This window comes from Sorex araneus, chromosome 1 (assembly GCF_027595985.1).
Source record: "Sorex araneus isolate mSorAra2 chromosome 1, mSorAra2.pri, whole genome shotgun sequence".
Taxonomy (NCBI): Eukaryota; Metazoa; Chordata; class Mammalia; order Eulipotyphla; family Soricidae; genus Sorex; species Sorex araneus.
This window is the reverse complement of record NC_073302.1, coordinates 144,216,085-144,241,430: the sequence shown is the minus strand read 5'-3', so window position 1 is coordinate 144,241,430 and position 25,346 is coordinate 144,216,085. Positions and strand designations below refer to the sequence as shown.

General features: G+C 37.1%; 1 protein-coding gene across 2 annotated transcripts in view; it reads right to left on the bottom strand.

Moving 5' to 3' along the window:
- RNF180 (ring finger protein 180) overlaps positions 1–25,346 on the bottom strand; it is a 143,080-nt gene that overhangs the window by 92,693 nt on the left and 25,041 nt on the right. For both annotated transcript variants that reach the window (XM_055147164.1, XM_055147167.1), the window contains exons 2-4: positions 22,432–22,566; positions 5,266–5,358; positions 1,596–2,555 (exon numbers count right to left, since the gene is read on the bottom strand). In XM_055147164.1, coding sequence (XP_055003139.1) covers positions 1,596–2,555; positions 5,266–5,358; positions 22,432–22,566 — 1,188 coding nt within the window. The remainder of the gene's footprint in view (positions 1–1,595; positions 2,556–5,265; positions 5,359–22,431; positions 22,567–25,346) is intronic.

Here is a 25,346-nt window from a genome sequence, read left to right as displayed (position 1 = left end):
CTTCCTTCCAACTCTATGATATGTACTCAAATTATTAACTATGATTTCTATATTATTACCTTCCCTCCACCCTTCTTAAGGACTCAGTGAGTATTTGTGTGCCTGTAGTTTCTGTGCAATCAATCAAACCTATTAAGGTATCACTGTCACTCCCTATATTGACCTACCACTGGTTTAATAAAAATGCCTTCATTCTGACCAATTAGCTAAGGTAGTATCATCCAAAATTAAAGATTAACTTATGGCCCTCCTTAGCTAAAACTGTATAAAACAAGAGTATATATTAGAAAATGGAAAAGAACGTAGTTGAGATTCTCAGAAATGTACAGCACATTAAACACATTTTTAAAACTGCAAACATGATACCTGCACAAATTTATATATAGAGCAAATATAATTTTCATTCTCCTTTTATATTTCCGTTTGTTAATGTATAGTCCTCCACATTATGTATTCTTTCTGACACAGTCAATATGATTATCTAATTTATCTAACTTATCTAAATTTAAACCAAATTTTCAGTAGAATATTTAACTATGAAGTATAATATAATGATGGTAAAACATTTTAATTTGTCGCATTTGTTTTGAGGCCACATCATACCATCATCTGCAAATAAACTAAACCAGAATCTCTTGTAATCCAAAATATAATAAATGCTTTCAATTATAATTATCTAACTAACCAAAATACAAAAAAGTACATTAATACAATGCTGTAATTTTATTCAGCATTTATAAAGCTGCAAAATTATTCATGACTAAGATCACAGACAATAATCAGTTCACTTAGCTGTTTTATGTCAAGTTGTACTTTTCTGGATACATAGAATGCTTTTCTAATAAATTTTTTCTTTGAGGACATTATTAATATCCAACATTATCAATTATTAGATAAGTAAATAAGACAGTTTGGAAAATAAATTTATATAGGAATACACTAATACTCAAATTTCCAAATTTTCATGTTCTAGAATAAATTTCTTTCCTGGCACCAAACATTTATTGCTCAATTCCTTCATATACCATGCCCTTAAGCATATCATTATAGATATCATTATGGGTACAGGAACAGGTTAAACAAGAGAATGACATCCTAAAAAGTGAAAGGGTCAATTTTTCTTTGAATGATTTTTCTGAGTTTTGCACAGTAAATCATAACTGAATCATATAGGCACTTTATGATTAAATATAGGTAAATATCCATCTGAGCTAAAATATGATAAAAGTAAATGATCTTATAACTTGATTGAACTTAGAGACACTTTTGGCTTCAATTCAGTTTGAAATAATATAAAAATCACTGATGATTCCAACATGATTAAATTTTAAATGTATATATATATATATATATATATATATGGCAATCTGGTCTCAAGAATTGGATAAAACTTAACAAAAGGACACTTAAAATATATGAGTAGAAAGACAAAATTGTTTATGCATGTCACGTATAACAGCTTTATGTTTAAGCTTACCTAAAAATAAGTATCATTTCAAAAATTATTAAAAATATAATATACATATTTAATTCCATCTCTCTCCAATATCAAATGCCAACATTTATAATATACAATTATTAGTAAACTCAGTTACCTGCTTCTGCAGCCATCTTTCACGCCTTCGTTGCTTCCTTCTCAGATTCTTTAACTTGCTCCTTTCTCTCTTATTGAGCCTCTGGTTAATGGCCCCCAATGAAAAACTGCTCGAGTGCAGGAAGTCCAAAGGGGAGAGGCGGTCTTCCTGGTCCGAAGCCTCCAGCATGCTCCTGCTAGCTGACGGTAGGTCCATCAGGAAAGTCAGGCTGTTAGAACTAGAATGATCAGAATACACTGTAGAAGCTTCTAGACCACACTGAAATTCCCCTCTTTGTGTCTGGGTTTCACAGGGAGCCACTGAAAATCTTTGTAGCAGCATATTAGGATCAAAACTGGATGAAATCTGACAGGAACAGCCATTTTTACTATTAGATTGTAAAGGCAAGCCTGAAAGGTCAATAGGCTGCGTTTCATTTAGCCTAGGATAGGCAGTGGTCTTACTATGTATTTCATACAAAGTAGGTAATAAAGTCAGTTTTTCACTGATGTTCAGGTCCAAACTATGTGATTTTCTGTGAAAAGCTCTTGTAGTGCATTTGCCAGTCACAAGCTGGGGAACAAAAAGCTGGTATTTTGGATCTGACGCTTTGAAGAGCAGGTTTTCGTTCTTCATCTCAAAATAAGTTGATCGTACCTCCAGACAGAGTGCTTCTGTTAATCTTCCAGGGCCATTATTATTTAGGGCCATGTTTAAAAGCCCGTGATTTCTGTTTCTGGAGGCACCAACTGTAAGCAGAGCTTCCTTGTCACAACCTAACTGAACTCTAGGATGTGACAAGTATTTCAGCGATGGACTCATTAGTTGGCCTGCCCATGTGAGTTGATAATCGGTCCGCCTCTTGGAGAGATGTACAGCTGCAAGCTGGCCACAGGAACATTTTGGAGTGCTGACAAAATTAAAGCCCCCTAAGCGGGCCCCACAAAAAGGGCAATTCAGTTTTCCAACTGTCCATTGAGCCTACAGGTAATAAAGGAAAATAATAAAAACAATGCTTTCATTGTAAAGTAACCAAAGGGAATTTTTCAAATGTCAAACACATGAAAATTTTCTATGACACAGAAAAGGCTAGCTTTCTGTTTCTGATTAGTAGACAGAACAGCAAATGGAAACAAGCCTTCTAATAAGGATAAGCAGCTCCAAAGTTCTAGAATAGTAACAATGCACATCAAAACCATTTAAACAATACTCCTAAAAAATTTTAAAAGACACTTTTTAAGTTTAACAACAGGTTAAATATGAATACAGCAGGATTAATGAAAAGAAAAATACACTATGAAACCAGGAAGCAAATCAGTCTACAGAGCTTAATTTGCAAGTAAAATTTCACAGAAAAGTGTCTGTTTTGATACACTTCTTGCATACCAAGCACTGTGGAAGGGGACTTTACTCAACCGACAAAATAAAGCTCTCTCTGCCTTTCTACATACAGCCAAAGGACACTGGTTACCTATATAACAGTGTACTTTTTACACTCAGAGTAAAAAATAACAATGAACTTGAACACAGATAGTAGAATAGCTGCAGGGTCTCAATACATTTTGTAAAGTGCAGTAACTTTTACTAGCAGCACACTGGCATTTTCCCAAGAAATCATTACAATGTGTGAATGAATGCACAGAATATCTATCAAATGTTATTTTTTAGCCAAAAAAAAAAAAAACAGTAAGCTAGTCAGCAGAGAAAAGTGAATCTTTTTTCAATATCACATTACTTATACTTTCTATGACTTGGGTGTTCTGAATTATGAAAATATACTGATAGCATATAAAGACAAATTCTTACTCTTAAGTTATTTTATTAAGATTCCTTAAAAATATGGTATCGCGGGGCTGGAGTGATAGCACAGTGGGTAGGGCGTTTGCCTTGCACGCAGCTGACCTGGGTTCGATTCCCAGCATCCCATATGGTCCCCTGAGCAGCGCCAGGAGTAATTCCTGAGTGCAGAGCCAAGAGTAACTCCTGTGCATTGCCAAGTGTGACCCAAAAAGCAAAAAAAAAAAAAAAAAAAAAAAAAAAAATGGTATCGTTTTGTTTTGTGGGAGGTAGCATATAAAGATAATTTCTTACTCTTAAATTATTTAATTAAAATTCCTTAAAAATATGGTATCTTGGGGCTGGAATGATAGCACAGCAGGTAGGGCGTTTTCCTTGCACACTGCCAACCTGGGTTCAATTCCCAGCATCCCATACGGTCTCCTGAATACCGCCAGGAGTAACCCCTGTGCATCTCGGGGTGTGACCCAAAAAGCAAAAATATATATATATATATATATATACACATATATATATATACACACATGTGTATATATATGGTATCTTTTTGTTTGGTGGGAGGCAGCATATAAAGATAATTTCTTACCTTAAATTATTTCTGGCACTATGCACTAGTAGCATCACTGTATCGCTGTCACCCCACTGCCCATCAATTTGCTCAAGTGGGCACCAGTAACATCTCCATTGTGAGACTTGTTGTCATTGTTTTTGGCATATCAAATACACCACGAGTAGCTTGCCAGGCTCTGCCGTGCGGGCAAGTTGGTAGTTTGCCGGGCTCTCCGAGAAGAGCGGAGGAATTGAACCCGGGTCAGCCGTGTGCAAGGCAAACACCCTACCTTCTGTGCTATCGCTCCAGCCCAGCACTGGTAGCATATAAAGATAATTTCTTACTCTTAAATTATTTCATTAAGATTCCTTAAGAATATATCATTTTGTTTGGTGGGAGGTCCACACCCAGCACTTAGGGACCAAGACTCCTAGTGGTGCTCAGAGGACCATGTGGAGTACTGGGGAAGACACTGGGTTGGCTATGTGTAAGGCAAGATCCACTCCTCTGTACTATTTCTCCAACCTCCCACATGGCATCTTTTGGTTTTAATTGTGCCAATAAGAGTTATCAGGTTTCTGGTTTACTTTATATATGCATGAAAGGTATCTACTTGATATTCCAGGTACTCAGTAAGTGCTGTTGTAAGTGCTAGGGATATGTAATTATAACAGAAATAAAATCCCTGATTTTTCTCATAGGTATGGTGTTGGAACAATGTATGCATGAAGAGATCATTAATGGTATTACAAATCACAGTATTTCAATAAAATGGAGAAAAAAATCCCCAACTTGATGGACTTTATATTCTAATACAGAAATATAAAATTAGCAATACAGTTAAGCCATATGCATGTGTGTGGGGTGATAGTTTATATAAGTATATACATATGTCTTTGTATAACAATATACACTTTAATATTTCATATATATATTAACACACATTTCCAAGTGCAGTATATTACTTATTGATTTTGTGCAAAAATAAAAGGTATATAAAACAGAAAGGGGGAAGGATGCATACAGGCGATAATAGCAGGAGAGGGAATTTATAACTTGGGTCTGCAAAGTCTCATTGAAAGTAAAGATCTACAGATGTGAGAGAAAAGGCAACTATCCCCAGGAAGAACATTAAAGAAAGCAGTTCAGAAGTTGAGGTAGAAAAGTATCTGGTGAACTACTGCAATAACTAAGAAGCCAGTAATCAATGAAATCAAAGGTAAGATACTGTTGAACCTCACTGTTCTTGATACAATGTAAACAGAAAAAAATGTTCTAAAATTAAGATAGAAACATTCTGAAGGTAATGTATTTCTCACTTCATTCAGAAATTATATAACTTACTTTTTTTATTAGGCAGTTTATCCATTCTGGAAGGGCTTCTACATTCATGTGCCACACAGGACAAATAGTTTCATCAGCAGAATCATGTATATCCTATTATACATGTATAAATTATTAGTCATTGCCAGTTCAAACTTTATTTCTTAAATTTCATGTTTGTGTTAAACACAAAAATACAAACCCATTTTTAATAATAAGGAAAAACAATGCATTCTTCTCATTTAATTAACCCTCCCCAAAGACAAACTTGTTTTTTCAGAAGTCTGTGACTTTTTAAAAGCTTCCATTTCATTAAATTCATCAAATAAAAACTTATAACTAAGTAGTTACTGAAAAAACAAAATAAATCTGGAGGCTTATTATTATTTTTCTGAGAAAAAATGCTATTCACAACTCTCACTGAACTCAATCTATGATTTTACCAGGATTCTCCTACTGACAGAATAAGAGTTTTACTCCCTTTCCTAGGGAAAATAGAAGAGGACAGAGAAGAGGAGCAATTATATAGAAACCTGGAAAACCTCTGACTAAATTCCAGCAGTATAAGTACAACAAAAATGTCAAAAGAGACACACTAGCTTTAAAAATGCAACCTAAGAACTATGATTTTTCTATGAAATCATGTGCACACACACACAAATAGAAAGTATACGCAATTGGTGCTATGCCTGTACATTGATAACACCTGATAAATTTTAAGAAAGGAAGTCAACCAAGACTAGGAGAATTAGTCAAAGGTAACTTTTACATTTCTACATCTGCTTTAATGCAAAGGATAGATTAAAAAATTATACTTGTATTACTGGCAAACCACGGGGTTACTGCTCCCATGAGAAAACTCTACTTACCTGTTTCCCAGACATCTCTGTCACCACTATTTTTAACTGTGTAGGCAGTTCGAAAAAAACAATTAATTTCACACTCAAGGTTTCTGACACTGGTTTCATCAGTTCTAATGAAAGATAAATCTTGTAAGTAGCCCACTTAAGAAATTTCTACTGGACACATAATTTTTAATAATTGTAATACATAACTTTTTATGTTTACCGGCTTTGTTTGGTCCTTTCTTATTTCACAAATATTCCATGTGCCTTTAAGTAAAAAGTGTCAAAAAGAGCAGAAGGCCTATCAAAACCAGAAGGCTTCTTAATAAAGACCATCTTATGGATTCCCAAAAAATATATATATAATTAAAATTGCATTTTAAAATTGATTTAAATAAAATGATTACTTCTGATTCTGACAGTGCTGGCAAACGTGGTTACTAGAACTATTCTCACCACTGCAATTAATAACCCTTGTAAAGCATATTAAAGAATTATTTTAAGACATTGGACGAAAGAAAATAGGGCTGTAATCCTTGAAAGAAAAGTGAGGTAAAGCAAACAATCCCCTGGATCTCTTCCTGGAAGAATTCTCAGTATCTTAATGAAAGAAGGAAGAAACTAAGTAGATCAAAATAGACTTGCTGATAATTTGTAGACTGGAGTCTTTAGGCATGAAACCTAGAATTTACAGTATATTATACACTCAACCAACAGAAGTCCCGTAAATATGTAGATATTCCATTGAATCTTTGGTTGAATATCAAATACAAACACATGTAGTGTCAGATATAAGGTAACCAATTAAAGGAAATTTACCAACAAAAAAGTATCTCATAGTGAGTTGTTACATAATCATTCATATAGAGTCACAGCAAGTCTGGGAAGATGTTCAAATTTCATAAAGTACAAACAGTTCTTAATGAACATCTGACATATTTTTTAAGAGATTATATTTTTTAAGAGATGACTTGAGAGGAGAGCTAAATCAATCCCAAAGAAAAGAGTACTAAAAGGCAAGTCAACAAAATTAAAAATAAGCCTCCAAAAAATGAAATTCAATCACAACTTGTATGCCTACTAAAAGTAATTAAAGAAAAACAGTATTACCTACTCAATAAACTAAATAATATAAAAGAAAATGGTTAAATTATATCCAAGGGAAAAATATGTGACCCTGATTAGGAGAAAAACTGATCAACAGAAACATATAAGAAAAAAAGGGATGACTGAATAATCAGACTAAGATACTAAACAAGCTATTATGTTCAAGTATTAGAGGGGGAAATATGAGCATACAGAAAAGAGAAGTTAAGACAAATATTAGAGTATTACCTAGACATAAAAGCTATCTGAAATAAAATTTTTCATTTAATTGCAGATAAGGTACTGTAGAAGTATCAGTGAACATAAATATGTAGAAATGAAAATAATGAAAAAAATTAAGAACATCAAAAATGGAGCAAAATATTAATGGTCTATAGGAAATATCTAATATATATCAATAAAGCAAAGTCAAAAAGTGAATAAATCATGGCCAAATTGTCCAAAATTGGAAAAATAATAAGCCTATAGACTCAAGAGGCTTACAAGGTATCCAAATAATATAAACACAAAGAAAACTACAAATTAGCTTAATAATCAAATAATTTAATCCAATTACTTTTAAAGAATCTTTTTATTTTGAAGATAAAGAAAAAAGGCATCTTATAAACAAGAAAAATATTAACTAAGAGATTCTGCTTAGGTTATAATTAAAACAGCATGGTACTGGAACAAAGGCAGAGTCACAGACCAATGGAACAGGGTAGAATATCCTTAACACACACCCTCAAATATATGATCATCTAATCTTTGATAAAGGAGCAAGAAATGTGAAATGGAGCAAGGAAAGCCTCTTTAACAAATGGTGCTCGCAAAACTGAACAGCTACATGCAAAAAATGGGCTCAGACCTCTACCTAACACCATGCACAAAAGTCAGATCAAAATGGATTAGACCTCAACATCAGACCAGAATCCATAAGGTACACTGACGACAAGGTTGGCCAAACCCTCCATGACACTTAAATTAAAGGTATCTTCAAAGATGACATGCCAAAGACCAAATAAATGGAAACAGATATAAATAAATGGAATTACCTTAATCAAAAAAGCTCCTGCACCTCAAAAGATACCGTGACCAGAATACAAAAACAATCTACAGATTGTTCTTTGTAGATTTTCCCAATCTACATATTGGGAAAGGATATTCACCCAATACCCATTCACCCATTCACCCATCAGATAAGGGTCTGATATCAAGGATACACAAGGCACAGGTCGAACTCTACAAGAAGAGAACATCCAATCCCATCAGAAAATGGGATGATGAAATGAACAGAAATGGGGCTGGAGCAATAGTACAGTGGGTAGGGCATTTGCCTTGTACAAGGCCAACCCAGGTTTGATTCCCAGCATTCCATACGGTCCCCTGAGCACTGCCCGGAGTAATTCCTGAGTGCAGAGCCAGGAGTAACCCCTGTGCATCGCTGGGTGTGACCCAAAATGGAAAAAAAAAAACAAAAACAAAAACAGAAACTTTCTCAAAGAAGAAATCTGAATGGCCAAAAGGCACATGAAAAACTGCTCTTCATCACTAATCATCAAGGAGATGCAGATCAAAACAACAATAAGATATCATCTCACACTGCAGAGACTGGCCCACATCCAAAAGAACAAAAGCAACTGGAGTTGGTGAGGATGTGGAGAGAAAGGGACCCTCCTTCACTGATGGTGGGAATGGCGACTGGTTCAACCCTTTTAGAAAACTGTATGGATGATTCTCAAAAAATTAGAAATTGAGCTCCCATTTGACCCAGCAATACCACTTCTGAGAATATATCCCGGAGATCACTGTCACTGTCATCCCGTTGCTCATGGATTTGTTCGAGCGGGCACCAGTAACGTCTCTCATTGTGAGACTTATTGTTACTGTTTTTGGCATATCCAATATGCCACGGGTAGCTTGCCAGGCTCTGCCGTGTGGGCGCAATACTCTCAGTAGCTTGTTGGGCTCTCCGAGATGGGCAGAGGAATCGAACACGGTTCGGCTGCATGAAAGGCGAACACCCTACCACTGTGCTCCAGCCCATCCCGGAGATAATAAAAAGTATATAGTAGAAATAACATCTGCACCTGTATGTTCACTGCAGCACTGTTTACAATAGCCAGAATCTGAACAAAACACGAGTGCCCTTTGAAAATAGATGACTGGTTAAAGGAACTTTGGTATGTCTACACAATGGAATAATGTAGCTGTTAGAAAGGACGAAGTCATGAAATTTGCATATAAGTAGATCAACATGGAGAGTATCATGTTCAGTGAAATGAGTCAGAAAGAGAGGGACAGACACAGAAAGATTGTACTCATTTGTGGAATATAAAGAAACAGAATGGGAAACTTACACCCAAGAATAGTAGAAATGAGTACCAGGAAGATTGCTCCACAGTCGGAAGCCGGCCTCACATGCTGGGGAGGGAAGGCAGCTCAGATAGAGAAGGGAACACCAAGTAAAGAGTGCTTGGAGGGCCCACTCGGATGGAAGAAGCATGCTGAAAGCAAACTATAGACTGAATGATGGCCACTCAAAACCTCTATCACAAACCACAACACCCAAAAGGAGAGAGAGAGAGTCAAAAGGGAATGCCCTGCCACAGAGGCAGGGCTGGGGGGGAGCGGGGGAGGGAAACTGGGATCATTGGTGGTGGAGAATGGGCACTGGTGGAGGAATGGGAACTCGAACACTGTATGACTGAAATATAAATACAAAAATTTGCAAATCTGTAACTGTACCTCACAGTGATTCATTAAAAGAAAAATAAAAAGAACAGGAGAAACTTCCCGTCATGTGGCATTGAGTGTGGCAGTCACTAAAGGCACATATGGTTGTCCTCTACTAGATCAAGAAAGGTTAAAAGCATATAACAAATAATGATCACAAAAAATTATTTTTATTGATTTTCTGTTTGTCATTCCTTTAAGTTTTATTGTACCACGTAATATGAAATAAATGTGTTATATGCCTGCCAAGGGGGCAGGCATGGGTTGAACCTTAGGATATTGGCAGATGGAAGGGGACAATGGTGGGTGGTGGAATTGGTGCTGGAATGTTGTATGTCTGAACCTAGTATATTATGAACAGCTTTGTAAATCACAATGTCTCAATAAACATTCCTAAAAAAAAACAAGCAAAAGAGAAAAAAAAAAGAAGAAGAAATTCTGCTTAGTTCTATGAAGGAATAAGAGCTTGGGATTATTTCTTGTCATACACAACTAAGAAATGGGGGTAAGGAGGATTCAGAAACCTCATTTTCAGAAAGTGACATAACATGCAGCAGAGCACTGTGATTTCTGCAAGAAATTAGATGACAAATTGAGCCTGTAGACATACTTTCTTCCTGAATGCAATTAACAAAGTATATTTAGGAAGAATAGACCTAACATATCCTGAACAACTTTAAAAATGTTTTCTTAAGTTTTCTATTAAGATACCATAATTTACAACATTGTTCATAATATAGTTGCTTCAGACATGCAATGCCCAACACCAAATCCATCATTAGTACCCTTCCTTTTACAATGTCCCCAAATTCCCTTCCATTCCCTAGTCTGGCCTTGGCAGACATAAAACAAATATATTTCACATTTTTGCCCCAACAAAACTTAAAGGAATGGCAAATAGAATTATCAGAAAATTTAAATCAGTAACAGTCAATTTGTGATACTGTTATGCTATTTTTAACCTATACAAATTCAAATCATTTAATATAATATAGTTTAATACCTATTTTCACTTATACAAATAAGTTTTCAACTCTAGCATCTAAAATACATTGCATTAAATTCTATTTTGTACTTGGACCTTAGTATAGTGATTATTATGTCTTCTTTGTAATAAATAAAACTTTTAAAAAAAATTCTGTACTAATACTAGTGTATATATGAAAAAGGTAAAGCCTATAAATATAAAATTTAGTAAGAGTAACAATAACAAAGTTAAATAGAAAAATCTGAATAGGCCTATTCTGTACAAAGTTTTATCCTAAAAATACTAGGTTTATATTAGAATATATTATATAAACTGCTCAAGTGTATGCAAGTGTATGCATTAATAAGAAAAAAACTGCAACAAAAATACCCCATGAATGAAAAGAAAACCTAATCAGAAACTGGTATTAGATTGTACATACATTCAAGCAAGCTAAACTCTGAAGGACATGGTTCTCAAAAGAATAAAAAAGAAAAAGTAAAAAAAATGAGATACAAGAGTCTGCATATGGGTCCATTTGAATCTTTGATCAAATTTCAAAATGGTCATGCTCAGAGTAAAAGTCCAGGAGAATGCTCTAAGAAGAACAATTATAAAATAACACAAGTTAAACAATTCCAGGAGCTCACACAGGGTCAGAAATCATTATGTTCCATCCAGCCCCAAGGAAAATGATTCATTATAAACAGTATTCAATAGAGACTCAAAGGGGTCATACCAGAGGAGAAGGGCTTAAAGTAACATAAAAATAATGAATACTTGAAACTTGCCCAAAATGAACCTAAAAGCTAGCCTTGAGGTTATCAAACATAGCTACTTGAAACTTGCCCAAAATGAACCTAAAAGCTAGCCTTGAGGTTATCAAACATAGCTACAAATATCTGCTAGACAGAACAAAGCACAAAAACTTTAAAAGGAATCTAAGCACAACTTTCAACAATATGAAATTCAAACATTTGGTATCACATCAAAATTCCAACATGGCATATTATGTTCTGGGAAAAAGGAAGACAGCCAAATAAGATTCCATGCAGATCCTTCATCCTTTCATTCTAATAGAAAAAAAAAAACTTACTTGGGGAAAGGCAACAAATAATGTGATACTAGGGGCATGAATGAGTACCTCCAAAAACAAAAATACTCTAGCACTGAGGGAGAAGCTGGGACTTTGCTGGAGCCATGGTTATAACTACAAGGGATAGGCACATGGAGACGGCCAAATCTACAACATTCAAGGACAAAATACTTGCTTAAACTTGGGCAGTCAAGAAGATAGATACTAAGCATGGGAAAGCAGAAAACAGTTGCCAGTTAAACTTTCTCTAATCTTGGTAATGTGGGTCTGTTAAGAGAAGTTAACAGTTATACTAAATATTTCTATATGGTCCAGAAAGAAGAAACTTAACTAATTAGCCTCCAGGGAAATACAGAGAAGTTACAAGTTTTCTGAAGTGACTGTCCTAATTGAACAAGATGAGCTAACATAAATAACACTAATAAAAGCATAGTGATGAAGAACATAACTATTCACTCTGATATTCTCTAATGTCAAAATTTAGAATTTAGCTTACACATAATATAAATATGTTTGCATCAAACCAGATATTTACTTCCTATATGCCTCATGTTGTCTTCAGGTTTTTGGGTTTTTTTTTTAAACTTTTTCCTGAGTAGTTTATTTTTTAAGATTACTTTTATGTCTTCTGTTGGCTTATTGAACACCTCCCCCCTTAGTAGGTGTTCTTTTGTTTACAAGATTCATCTTTTATTTATTATAGCCCGTATAGAATGAGAACATTATTCAGGACACTTCCACTTAAGCTCTTCCTATTCCTTGATCTTTTTTTTTTCTTGGTATGTATCAAACTGAAAACATTCTTGTATAACAATTGTCCTGTGACCTGAGCAACAGTACCGTAGTTAGGGTGTTTGCTTTATAAACACTGACCCCAAATCAAACCCCAGCATCCCATATGGTCCCCTGAGCACCATTAGGGGCAATTCTTGAGTGTAGAGCCAGAGATAACCACTAAGCACTGCTGGGTTGCACACAAAAAACAAATAAAACCAAAACACAACAACAAGTAAATTGTCCATTTTAAGTAGGGGTGTTGGGTCCTAACTGGTGAAGCTCAGGGGATCAACAGGTGGTGCCAAGGACAGAACCAGTGTTGCTGCATGCAAGGTAAGGCCTACAAATTTATCTTTAAAATAATGTTTAAAATTAGCTATAGGGGGGCTGGAACAATAGCACAGAGGGTAGGGCGTTTGCCTTGCACGAGGCCTGCCCGGGTTCAATTCCCAGCATCCCACATGGTCCCCTGAGCATCGCCAGTAGTAATTCCTGAATGCAGAGCCAAGAGTAACCCCTGTGCATGGCCAGGTGTGTCCCAAAAAGAAAAAAAAATCAGCTATAGAATTTTAGCTGTAGAATTTTATCTAAATACTTCATCTTAAAATGAAAGCACTGTCTGTAGCACTGTTGTCCCATTGTTCATCGATTTGCTCAAGCAGGCACCAGTAACATCTCTATTATGAGACTTGTTGTTACAGTTTTTGGCATATCAAATACACCACAGGTAGCTTGGTAGGCTCTGACATGTGGTCAGGATACTCTCAGTAGCTTGCCGGGCTCTCCAAGAGGGACGAGGAATGGAATCCAGGTCGGCTGTGTGCAAGGCAAACGCCTTACCCATTGTGCTATTCCTGTATATATACATCTTTAAAAAAAATTATATATCTGTAAACAAAAATATTTCCCTCTAAGATTGGTTGCCTCCAACTTTGAACCCCATCAAATGTGGCGTGGTACTCTTAGAGTATGGGTAGGGTATGTGGTATGAAGTGTCACACACAGCCACAAATGCGGCTCCTCGATCCAGGAATAGGTTCACTCAGCCTGAGCAAGTGGAGAGCAGCTGGAAGAAAGGTGGCGGTTGAGTTTTGGATCTTTTTGGCTGCTGGGGATGGGTCCCTTGGGGTGGGGAGGGCTCTCACCTGCCCTCATCCGGGGCGCCTCATAGGATACTCTTGACTCTACTGTCAGGGATCACTTAGATCATTTGGGGTTGAACCCATGTCAGTGATGTGAAAGGTCCTAACCACTGCACTATGTCTCAGGACATGTCTAGACATCGTTCATGAACACTCAGAGAATAAACAAGTTCTAGGTAGATGAAGAGGTTTTTCAGCACACTTCTTACATTTACAAGGTTACAAACATTTGCACTGCCGACTTCAGGATTTTTACTTTTCCACAAATATGGAAAATAAATAAGATTTTCACTGACTTACAAGTTACTTGTCCAAACGTCAGAAAAAGCAGAAAAGTGAGGGCTTTCATGCAGATGGTTTTGTTTCAGAATTCATGCACTGCATCACTGTTTATACTGTCATTTCCTTTTACCAAATATTCAGTACTTTTAGGAGTCTTAGGAGAAAATGAGTATTCATCTACTCCAAACAATTTTATAGATAAAATAGAATATATACTATAAGCTTATAGTAACTTAATTTCTATGCAAAATCACACAAATATATTTGTCATAATACAAGTTGTCATAGGTAAAATTTTTTACTTATGGGGGTTAAGCCTCACTGTGCCTGGCCCTATGATACCAGGCATAAAACTAGGGCCTCACACATATCAAGCATGTTCTCTGCAATTTGCATCACATCCCTAGCCTTAGATGTATTTTAATATGAATAATCAAACTGGGAGCAATTTGGCTTGGGGAATTTATAGTCCTGAATGTAGTCACAAAAGATTACACTCTCAAAAACAAACCAAAGTGAAAATTAAAACTCTTATTAGGACTTTAAGAAACATTCATATACATAATTTTTATGCTCAGATTTACTACATGCAAAGAAAGTAATTTCACTTAATGCTGTCAGAAAACTTGATAAAATGACTGTAAATGAAATGATAAATTCAAGCAGCAGGGGGAGCTAAAGCACTGCGATTGGTTTTAAAGGGGAAGAATGTTTTTAGTTGGTGGGTCCTTCAGTGTATGAGATCATTTAATTTTTAATTTTCTAATTTTATGCATTACTGCTTTCCACTTAATGATCTTTAAGATTTTTAGCTAATCAGAAAGGTTAAATGCATAAAATTGACATAAACATTTTAATATATAATATTCCAAAAGATGTTTTAACACCTGGCATTTCCAATGTTAGCAATAACATTTCCTTGGCTAATTTGTTAAAATATCACTCCTCTGCTCTAATATGAATTATCATACAAATTACAGGACCTGTATCTTAGTATGTTCAGGCTGCCTTAACAAAATATGTAGGGTTAGCTTATGGAGCAGGCATTTATTTATTCCTCTAATAAATTCCTCCTTTATTTATTCCTCCAGAATGCCTCTAATTCTTTTTGTGTGCGTGTGCGTGTGCATGTGTGTGTGTGTGTGTGTGTGTGTGTGTGTGTGTGTGTGTGTGTTTTAGGAGCGGTAGGAGCAGAACCAATATTTCTCAGGGTTTACTCCTGGCTGTGCAAAGGGGCACTCCTGAAGTGCTTGGGAGACCATTTGAACAAGGCCAGCTACATGCAAGGCAAGCACCTTAATCACTGTATACTTTCTCTCAACCCCCTCTTTCCCCTTTCATAAGGTTAAAGTTCTGTACAATTAGGGTTTAAACCTTAAACCCCATTTAACCTTAATTATCTCTTAAAGACATATCTCCAGATATAGTCACATCAATGGTCAGGACTACAACTTAAAATTTTGTGAAGAAACAAAATTGTTCCAGTTTGTGGCAAGATTTAAGTATAGAAAACATATATCTTGATATTATGAAAGAAAACATAAAAATAAGTGTAACTGACAACAAAGATGTGATTTATTAAAAAAAAATATAATTATGAAAAGAAAGATTTCACGAAGATAACAAAAATAGCAGAATAAGTGAAAAAGGTGAAGGCACCCAAAATAATGATGAAATCAATATTCAACTGTATTTATAGTTGCCACGGTAATCACAGATTAATACGTCATATTCTTGTGATAGAAAAAAATTATACCTTAAGCTTCATATTAAGTATCCAACTATTCTCCAAAACTGAAAATCAAATAAAAATCAAAACAACCACATTTTTAAAGTATTTTTTAATGCATATATATATATATATATATATATATATATTCCCCTATGTTTTCTCCTCTAGAAAGTATTCTGTGAGAAATCTAGGCAGATGGTAATTTATTTGCATTTCTCTGTTACTGGACTCATCAAATCAGGCTTTACTTGTTGGCCTATTTTCAACCAAAGTTTTAAGTTCATATAAGAGCAGAATTTTTTCAATTGTATATCATTTTCTTCCCATCCATTATGATATATAATAAAACAGTGTCTGAAATCTCCTTGCTCATTAAAAATATTTTTAATAAATTAAGAGTGGGTAGTCTTCAGGTAAATAAGATTGGCCATTCTGTTAAGAAGATGTGAAACTGCACGACATTCTGAGAGAGGAACAAAAGCAACAGAGAGTGTGACTTAAAAGCACAAACTACGGGACCTTCAGTCTAAACCAGTGTAGCTCACTGCTTAGTAAAAGAGTATTCAGAGTCTGTTTATTTATTTACTCATTTATTTTTGTTTTTGGAGCCAGGCCCAGTGTGCTCAGGACTTAATTTTTTATACTACATAAATTAAGTCCAATAATATGTTAAAAGTTTCTATCCTAATTAAAATAGTCATCAAAACATATCTGCATGAAGTATCATACAACTGAAGTCACCTACTATAACCAATTAAATCTGATACTTCGTAAGAATGGAAAGAAATTGTCATTCCATCCAGGTATCCAGCTGTGTCAGGGCTCCTTCCTGGAGCTGCGATTCTAACCAGACCCCAGGAAAGCCAGTTTTCATCCTTGGTCCACGGGGGACAGGAATTGAGGCACACCACGTGCGCACCCCAAGCTGCAATGTTCCGGGAACCCTCTGCTCATCCCATCCAGGAATCCGGCCCGTGTCAGGGCTCCTTCCTAGAGCTGCGGTTCTGACCATACCCCATGGTGGCTGGTTTTCATCCTTGATGTCTGGAGGACGGGAATTGAGACACACTGTGGTACACCCCAAGCTGCAACGTTTCGGGCACCCTCTGCTCATTCCATTCAGGTACTGGCCCTTGCTCCTTCCCGGAGCCACAGCCACTAAGGTGGCCACGAGTTATTCTCCCCCCTCCATATCCCATAATAACTATAAGTTACCCTCTTAGTTGGAACTTTCACCAGGTTAGCTTAACCACCAGAAACACATTAGCCAAGAATTCATTAAGCCCACCTCAATTAATAGTGCATCATAAGCAGAATAGTAACAGTGAGTGTGAAGGGTTAAGCCAGATAGGTCACACTGGTAAAGCAACACAGAACCCCACCAAGCTTACTTATTGAAGAGGCTAGCCCAGAAGACCCCAACAGCAGTGAAGTATTAGAGAACCTCTCTGACAAGGGATTTAGAAGGGAGCTAGTGAGGATGCTTAGGGAGCTAAAAGAAACAATGGAAAGCAATGCCAATAAAATACAAGAGAATCTGAAGGTAGAAATGTGGAAAATGTAAACAAAATTACATACAGAAATGTCAGACCTGAAAAACTTGGTAGGCGAATTAAAAAACTCAGTGGAAGGCCTCAGCAGCAGAGTAACAGCTGCTGAGGATAGAATCAGTCTGCTCAAAGCTAAAGTCCAGCGATTCTCTAGAAAAGAACAGAAAATGGAAAAGAGACTGACAATCCAGAAACAGATGGCCAAGTGAAGATCGTGATGAAGCCAAGAGGAGTAATATAAGAATCAAAGAGGAAATCAAAAGATTCCTGGAAATGAACGAAAATGAGGACACAAGTTACCATAACTTATGGGACACAGAAAGAGCTGTATTAAGAGGAAAGTTTATAGCTCTACAAGCATTCCTCAGAAAAGAGGAGCGGGCCCACATTAGTAAACTAACCTCACAGCTTAAGAGCTTGGAGAATGACCAACAAAAGGAGCCCAATGCCAACCGGAGGAAGGAAATAATAAAACTCAGAGCAGAAATCAACGAGATGGAAACCCAAAAATCAATCCGAAAGATCAATGAAACCAAGAGCTGGTTCTATGAGAAAATAAACAAGATCGATAAGACCCTAGCAAGACTCACAAAAAAAGGGAGAGAAAACCTTAATAAACCAGATCAGAAATGAAAAAGGGGACATTACAACAGAAACTAGAGAAATTCAAAGGATCCTCAAAGATTACTTTGAGAATCTTTATGCCATAAAACACAAAATCCTCAAGGAAATGGATAAATTCCTAGATTCCTATAGCCTCCCAAGGCTGAACCAAGAAGACCTGGAATACCTGAACAGACCTATCACCGTCAAGGAAATTGAAACAGTAATAAAAAGTCGCCCCAAGCACAAAAGTCCTGGCCCAGATGGATTCACTAGTGAATACTTCCAAACTTTTAAAGAAGACTTACTCCCAATCCACTTTAAGCTTTTCCAGGAAATTGAAGTATCACAGAACACTTCCAAACACTTTCTATGAAGCAAATATCACCCTGATACCAAAAGCAGACAAAGATACCACAAAGAAAGAGAATTACAGACTGATATCCCTGATGAACAAAGACGTAAAGATCCTCAACAAAATATTAGCAAATAGAATCTAACGACTCATCAAAAAGATCATACACCATGACCAAGTAGGATTCATCCCAGGGACACAAGGATGGTTTAACATTTGCAAGTAAATCAACATAATTTATCACATCAGTAAGAGAAATAATAAAAACCATATTATACTATCAATGGATGCAGAGAAAGCATTTGACAAGATCCAGCACCCATTAATGATGAAAACTCTCAGCAAAATGGGCATCGACGGAACTTTCCTCAATATAGTCAAAGCTATTGACCACAATCTCATGGCAAGTATCATTCTCAATAGGGAAAAATTAAAAACCTTCTCTCGAAAATGGGGCACACTACAAGGCTGCCCATTTTTGACACTCCTATGTAGCACTGGAAATCCTGACCATAGCCGTTAGATAAAAAAACGATATCAACAGCATACAGATAGGAAAGGAAGAGATCAAGTTATCACTATTTGCAGACAATATGATACTATACTGGAAAACCCTAAAGACTCTACAGAAAAGCTCCTAGAAACAATAGGTCAATATACTAAAGTGGCAGGCTACAAAATCAATACCCAAAAGTCCACGGCTTTCTTATACACAAATAATAAAAGAGAAGAAAGAGACATTAAAAAAAATCAATCCCATTCACAATAGTATCTCAGAAAATCAAGTACTCTGGAATCAGCTTAACCAAAGAGGTGAAGGAACTTATACAAGGAAAATTACAAAACACTACCTCAAGAAATAAAAGAGGACACTAGGAAATGGAGACAAATCCCCTGCTCATGGATAGGGAGAATTAACATGATCAAAATGGCAATACTGCCCAAAGCACTACACAAATTTAATGCAGTCCCTATCAGGACAGCCATGACATTTTTCAAAGAAATAGACAAAACACTCCTGAAATTCATATGGAACAATAAACCCCCACGAATAGCTAAAGCAATACTTGGGGAAAAGAAGATGAGGTGTCACCTTCCCCAACTTCAAACTCTACTACAAAGCAGTAGTAATTAAAACAGCATGGTATTGGGCTAAAAACAGACCTGCAGACCAATGGAACAGAGTTGAATATCCTGTTACAAACCCCCAAACATGTGACCACTTAATCTTTGAAAAAGGAGCAAGTAATGTGAAGTGGAACAAGGAAAGCCTCTTCAACAAGTGGTACTGGGAAAATTGGATAGCTACCTGCAAAAAAATGAACTCTGACCTCTGTCTAATGTCAGGCACAAAAGTCAGATCAAAGTGGAGTAAAAACCTCAATATCAGACATAAATCTATAAGGTACATAGAGGAAAATGCAGGCAGAACTCTCCATGACATTGAAGCTAAAAGCATCTTTAAGGATGAAACAGCACTGACCATGCAAGTGGAAGCAAACATAACAAATGGGACTACATCAAACTAAGAAGCTTCTGCACTTCAAAAGAAACAGTGACCAAAATACAGAAAGAGCCCACAGAATGGGAAAGAATATTTACCCAATACCCATTTGATAAGAGATTAATATCCAGGATATAAGACACTAGTAGAATCGTACAAGAAAAAAACTCCAACCCCATGAAAAATGGGGAGAAGGAAGGAACAGAAGCTTCCTCATAAAAGAAATACAAATGGCCAAAAGGCACATGAAAATATGCTCCACATCACTACTCATCAGGGAGATGCAAATCAAAACAACAATGAGATACCATTTCACACCACAGAGACTGGCACACATTCAAAAGAACAAAAGCAACCAGTGCTGGCGTGGATGTGGGGGAAAAGGGAAACTCCTTCAGTGTTGATGGGAATGCCGACTGATCCAGCCTTTCTGGAAAACAATATGGACAGTCCTTCAAAAACTAGAAATTGAGCTTCCACATGACTTCACAATACCACTCTGGGAATATATACCGAGGATGCAAAAGAGCACAGTAGAAATGACATCTATACCTATATGTTAATTGCAGCACTGTTCAAAATAGCCAGAATCTGGAAACAACCCAAGTGCCCTAGAACAGATGACTGGTTCAAGAAACTTTGGTACATCTACACAATGGAATACTATGCGGCTGTTAGGAGAGATGAACTCATGAAATTTGCTTATAAAGGGATAGACAGGGAAAGTATCATGCTAAGTGAAATTAGTCAGAAAGAAAGGGACAGATATAGATGGACTGGACTCATCTGTGGAGTATAGAATAACATCACATGAGGCTTACACCCATGGGCAGTAGATATAAGGGCCAGAAGGATTGCCCCATAACTGGAAGTCTGCTTCATGAGCGGAGGGAAGAAGGCAGATGGAATAGAGAAGGGATCACTAAGAAAATGATGGCTGGAGGAATCAGTCGGGATGGGAGATGTGTGTCGAAACTAGATAATGAACCAAACATGATGACCTCTCAGTGTCTGTTGCAAGCCATAATGCCCAAAAGTAAAGAGAGAGTATGGGGAATATTGTCTGCCATCGTGGCAGGGGGAGGGTGTGAAGGGATGGGTATACCAGGAATATTGGTGGGGAAAAATGTACACTGGTGGAGGGATGGATGTTTGATCATTGTGTGATTGTAACCCAAACATGAAAGCTTGTAACTTTCTCACAGTGATTCAATAACATTTTTAAAAAAAGAATGGAATGAAATTTTTTTTAAAAATTTTTATTAGTGAATTACTGTGAGGTACTGTTACATACTTACAAATGTTCATTTTTGTGTTTCAGTCATACAATGATCTGTTACCCATCCCTCCAAGAATGGAAAGAAATTATGATCAAAATTGAAAAAGTCAAAAAATAAACAAGCAAAAGCTGAGTGCGTCTCTCAAACAATGGAAAGAAAATAATGATTATAGACACTATTGAATGAAGAATTCCCTGGAGGACTAGAGCAATAGCAGGTAGAGCATTTGCCTTCCACACAGCTGACCTGGGTTTGGTCCTGTCACCCCACATGGTCCTCCAAGCCTCACAGGAAAGAGCAGAGTCAGGAGTAAGCTCTGAGCACTGCTAGGTGTGACCCAAAAAGACAAAGAAGAAAAAGAAGAAAAAGAAAAGAATACCCTGGAAAATCCATGAATTTTCTAGACGCAAAATCTAGACACACCTCTTTATACTGTTTCCTTCATATTGCTCCTAGAAGTTAGAAGTTGTCTATATGATTTCAAAACCTTTTTTGTAATCAGAAAGACCAAGTAAAGGCTTTGAATTACTGTTCAGGCTTTCTTATTTCATTAATTTTTTTTTTTTTTTTTACTTTTTGGGCACACCTGGCAGTACCCAGGACTTACTCCTGGCTCTATAGTCATTCCTGGCAAGGCCAGTCATCAAATCTGGGTCAGCCCATGCAAGGCAAGTGCCATACTACTGTACTATCACTCCAACCCCAAGTCTCATTAACTTGTAATTAAATAAGGGGCCAGGAGATAGGTCATGGATGAAGGACACAGGAAGACCAGAGCTCAATCCCTAGCACCAAATGCCACCTAAGTCCTGCTAGAAGCATCCCTAGAGGCTCTGAGCACTATTTGGGATCGCTGGTGACCCTCAGCACTATTGGGTCGAAGCACTGCTATATCTTCTGATTCAAGAACTGATCCTCACCTGGTTGGTCAAATATCATGGGAGTGGCTCCCAGGCCTCTTAAGCACAGCATGAAAAGCTTCCCCCAAATAACTTATGCATGAACCTCTCCTAGTACACAAATGAATACTGAAAGAAGAAAAGAAAAAAAGAAAACTGTGGAAAGTGAAATTCCTTTTGAACACTACTTTGAAGTATTTTTAGTAGGTCAAGTAATATAAAGGTTAAGTCAGGGGTAGAAACAAACAGATGCACCTGTGCACCTGTGTACCCGTGAGGGGGAGCCACCGAATCCTCACTCTGGAAAACTAGACTGAAGTTAGCAGTACTCACCGTTAGTGTCTGACTCCCAAGATATTTCATGAGACAGCCAGAGCTTGCTATAGATTTTCTACATTTCCAACAACGAAGAACACTTATTTCTTCTTGATTATGAGTTTTCGTTATCAATCCTTCACTTCTTTTCATCTGCGGAAAATATAATGCACTTTTAGAGTGTTAAACTGTGTCATAACATGATAAAAAAAATCATGAGCATGCATTAGCTATGTGTGTAGCAGAAGGTCTATACCTAGCATTTACTGAAGTACTTAGGAGTGTGTCATGTCTTAAAACAGGACACTTCTCAAACTGTATGTGTGATTTTAATTTTCACCTAACTGTGACGCTGCTGCTGTGTTTGGGACCATAAACTTAGTTTATTTTTGCAGAAAAATTTATGTTGATTTCTTTCCATCTGTCTCTGAATAAAAGTGCCAAATGACAACTATTAAAAGAGTCATTAACTTACTACAATAATCTTAAAAGGTCATAACAAAGAACAAGGCCTAGTTTTGTAAATAGTATGCTTAGAATAGTCACCAAATTAAATATTAAATAAAGATTTATAGAGTTATAGATAATTCTGTGAAAACAGGAAGCACTTTAAATTGATAGCAAAAATCTTTTGCCCTGATTCAATAATTTTTTTATATTATACTCAGTGGAATAGGTAACTTTACTACATCTTTATATATAATTTTATACACATACACACATAGTGTCTAAGACTTAAAGACTATCCTTACCTTTTGTAGCCTATTTTAATTTTTTTAATTATTAACTTTTGTTTTAGGGGCCATACCTGGTGATGCTCAGAAATTACTCCTGAGTTGATAGAGGAACCATATGGTGTGCCAAGAATAGAATCCAAGTTGGTCATATGCAAGGCAAGTACACTACTTGCTGTATTATTGTTCTGGCTCCAACTGAGTATGTGCAACTGGGTTTTATTTGTATTTTATTTATTTACTTTTTGGTTTTGGGATCATCTGGCAGTGCTAAGGGATCACTGAGGGCTCAGGGGACCACTGCTGGGAGGTTCAGGGGCCCATGTACCAGGGACTGAACCCAGGTTGACCACATGTAAGGCAAGCACCTAACCTGATGCACTACCTTCTCTGGTCCAGTAGTCCTTTTAAAATCTTCTATTTTTTACTAATCCTTTGCGCTGGACCACTTAAGAATAACTGTTTGTTTGTTCGTTTGTTTTTGGTTTTTGGGTCACACCCGGCGATGCACAGGGGTTACTCCTGGCTCTGCACTCAGGAGTCACCCCTGGCGGTGCTCAGGGGACCATATGGGATGCTGGGAATCGAACCCGAGTCGGCCACGTGCAAGGCAAACGCCCTACCCGCTGTGCTATTGCTCCAGCCCCAAGATTACCGTTTTATACTAATAAGCAATGGATCTCACAAATCACAAATCTCATAATAGATAGTGTATCTAATAATTTGCCTAGTAGCTGTCCATTGTTCAAAGAAAAAGGCAATATTGGGGCCAAATAGCACAGTGGGCAGGGTGCTTGCCTTGCATGTGGCTTTCCCTGGTTCAATCCCTAGAATCCCATATAGTCCCCTGAACCATGTCAAAAGTAATCCCTAAGAGCAAAGCCAGGTCAGGAGTAAGCCCTCAGCAGAGCTGGGTATGGCAAAACAAACAAAAAAGGTGTGTGCATTTTGAAGGGGGGGGGAGTATTTATTAGGTTACACTAATTTTAGTTTATCACTTTTTCAATTTTCACATGTCCAATGCAGTCCCGGACAATGCTCTGGACCCGAATCGGGGCCAGCAACACTGGGTATCCAGACGGAGGAGGTACAGCTAGCACACCTTCTTCAGATGGAGCCCCGGCGACACTGAGCAGCAACTAAGACAGCTCCCAGATGAGGGACTGGGACACATCCAAACCGCGCGGCCACTAATGCAGCCGCGCAACCTTTTCTAAAAACTGAAAACATACAATCTTTTAATGGAAAGTTAATTATCAAATGCTTCCTTAGTAGGGCTGTCTTTCTTGGGGGGAAACTCCAACAACAATAGTGAGTTTTGAGTTGAAATATGGAACGTAATCAAGGTAAAGAGAAAATGAAGTGAAATTCATCAGTTATACAGTTGGGGTTGGGGGGCGTGGGCGGGGGGTATACTGGGGATTTTGGTGGTAGAATATGGGCACTGGTGAAGGGATGGTGTTTGAATATTTTATAACTGAGACATAACCCTGAGAACTTTGTAACTTTCCACATGGTGATAAAATAAAAATATAAAAAAAAATGTCCAATGCACATTTGCTGACCAGTAATTATGCCATACAATGAAGTGTTCATTATGACCTAGATAATTTCCTAGCACATTTCTTTATGATCACTTGGGAAGCTTTTAAAAGATAGGGAGGTTGGAGCTCCTACTACAAAGATAGGGTGCTTGCCTTCCATATGGCCAACCAGAGTTCAATCCCCAGCACTCCATATGCACCTCCTGCCCAGAATTGATCCCTGAGCACAGAGCCAGGAAGAAGCCCCATGACAGCCTGGTGTGCCCCCAACAAAACAAACAAAAAGTAGTTAGGTTATGCCCTACTCCCAGAAATTCTGACTTAAAAGATGGGGAGAAAAGTTAGGGATGGGAATCTTTGGAAAATCCCATTAAATAAACAGTTCCCAGCTGATCTTTCAGTCATGATAAAGACAGAAATGAACTAATGAACTAACTACCCATAAACAATGAACTAAAATGCCAAGACTGTAAGTATTGTGAGAGGAAGATAGACGTTGTGTTAAAGGAACTTAAAGGAAGAATACATGAAATCTATAAGGGAAGTCTCAGTGGGTTGCTCTTGCAGTTAATCTAGCTCTCGACTCATCCTCAGAACCCATCTTATCCCAGTCTAATACTCTATTTAAGCTCCATCCTCTATGACCATCAATATC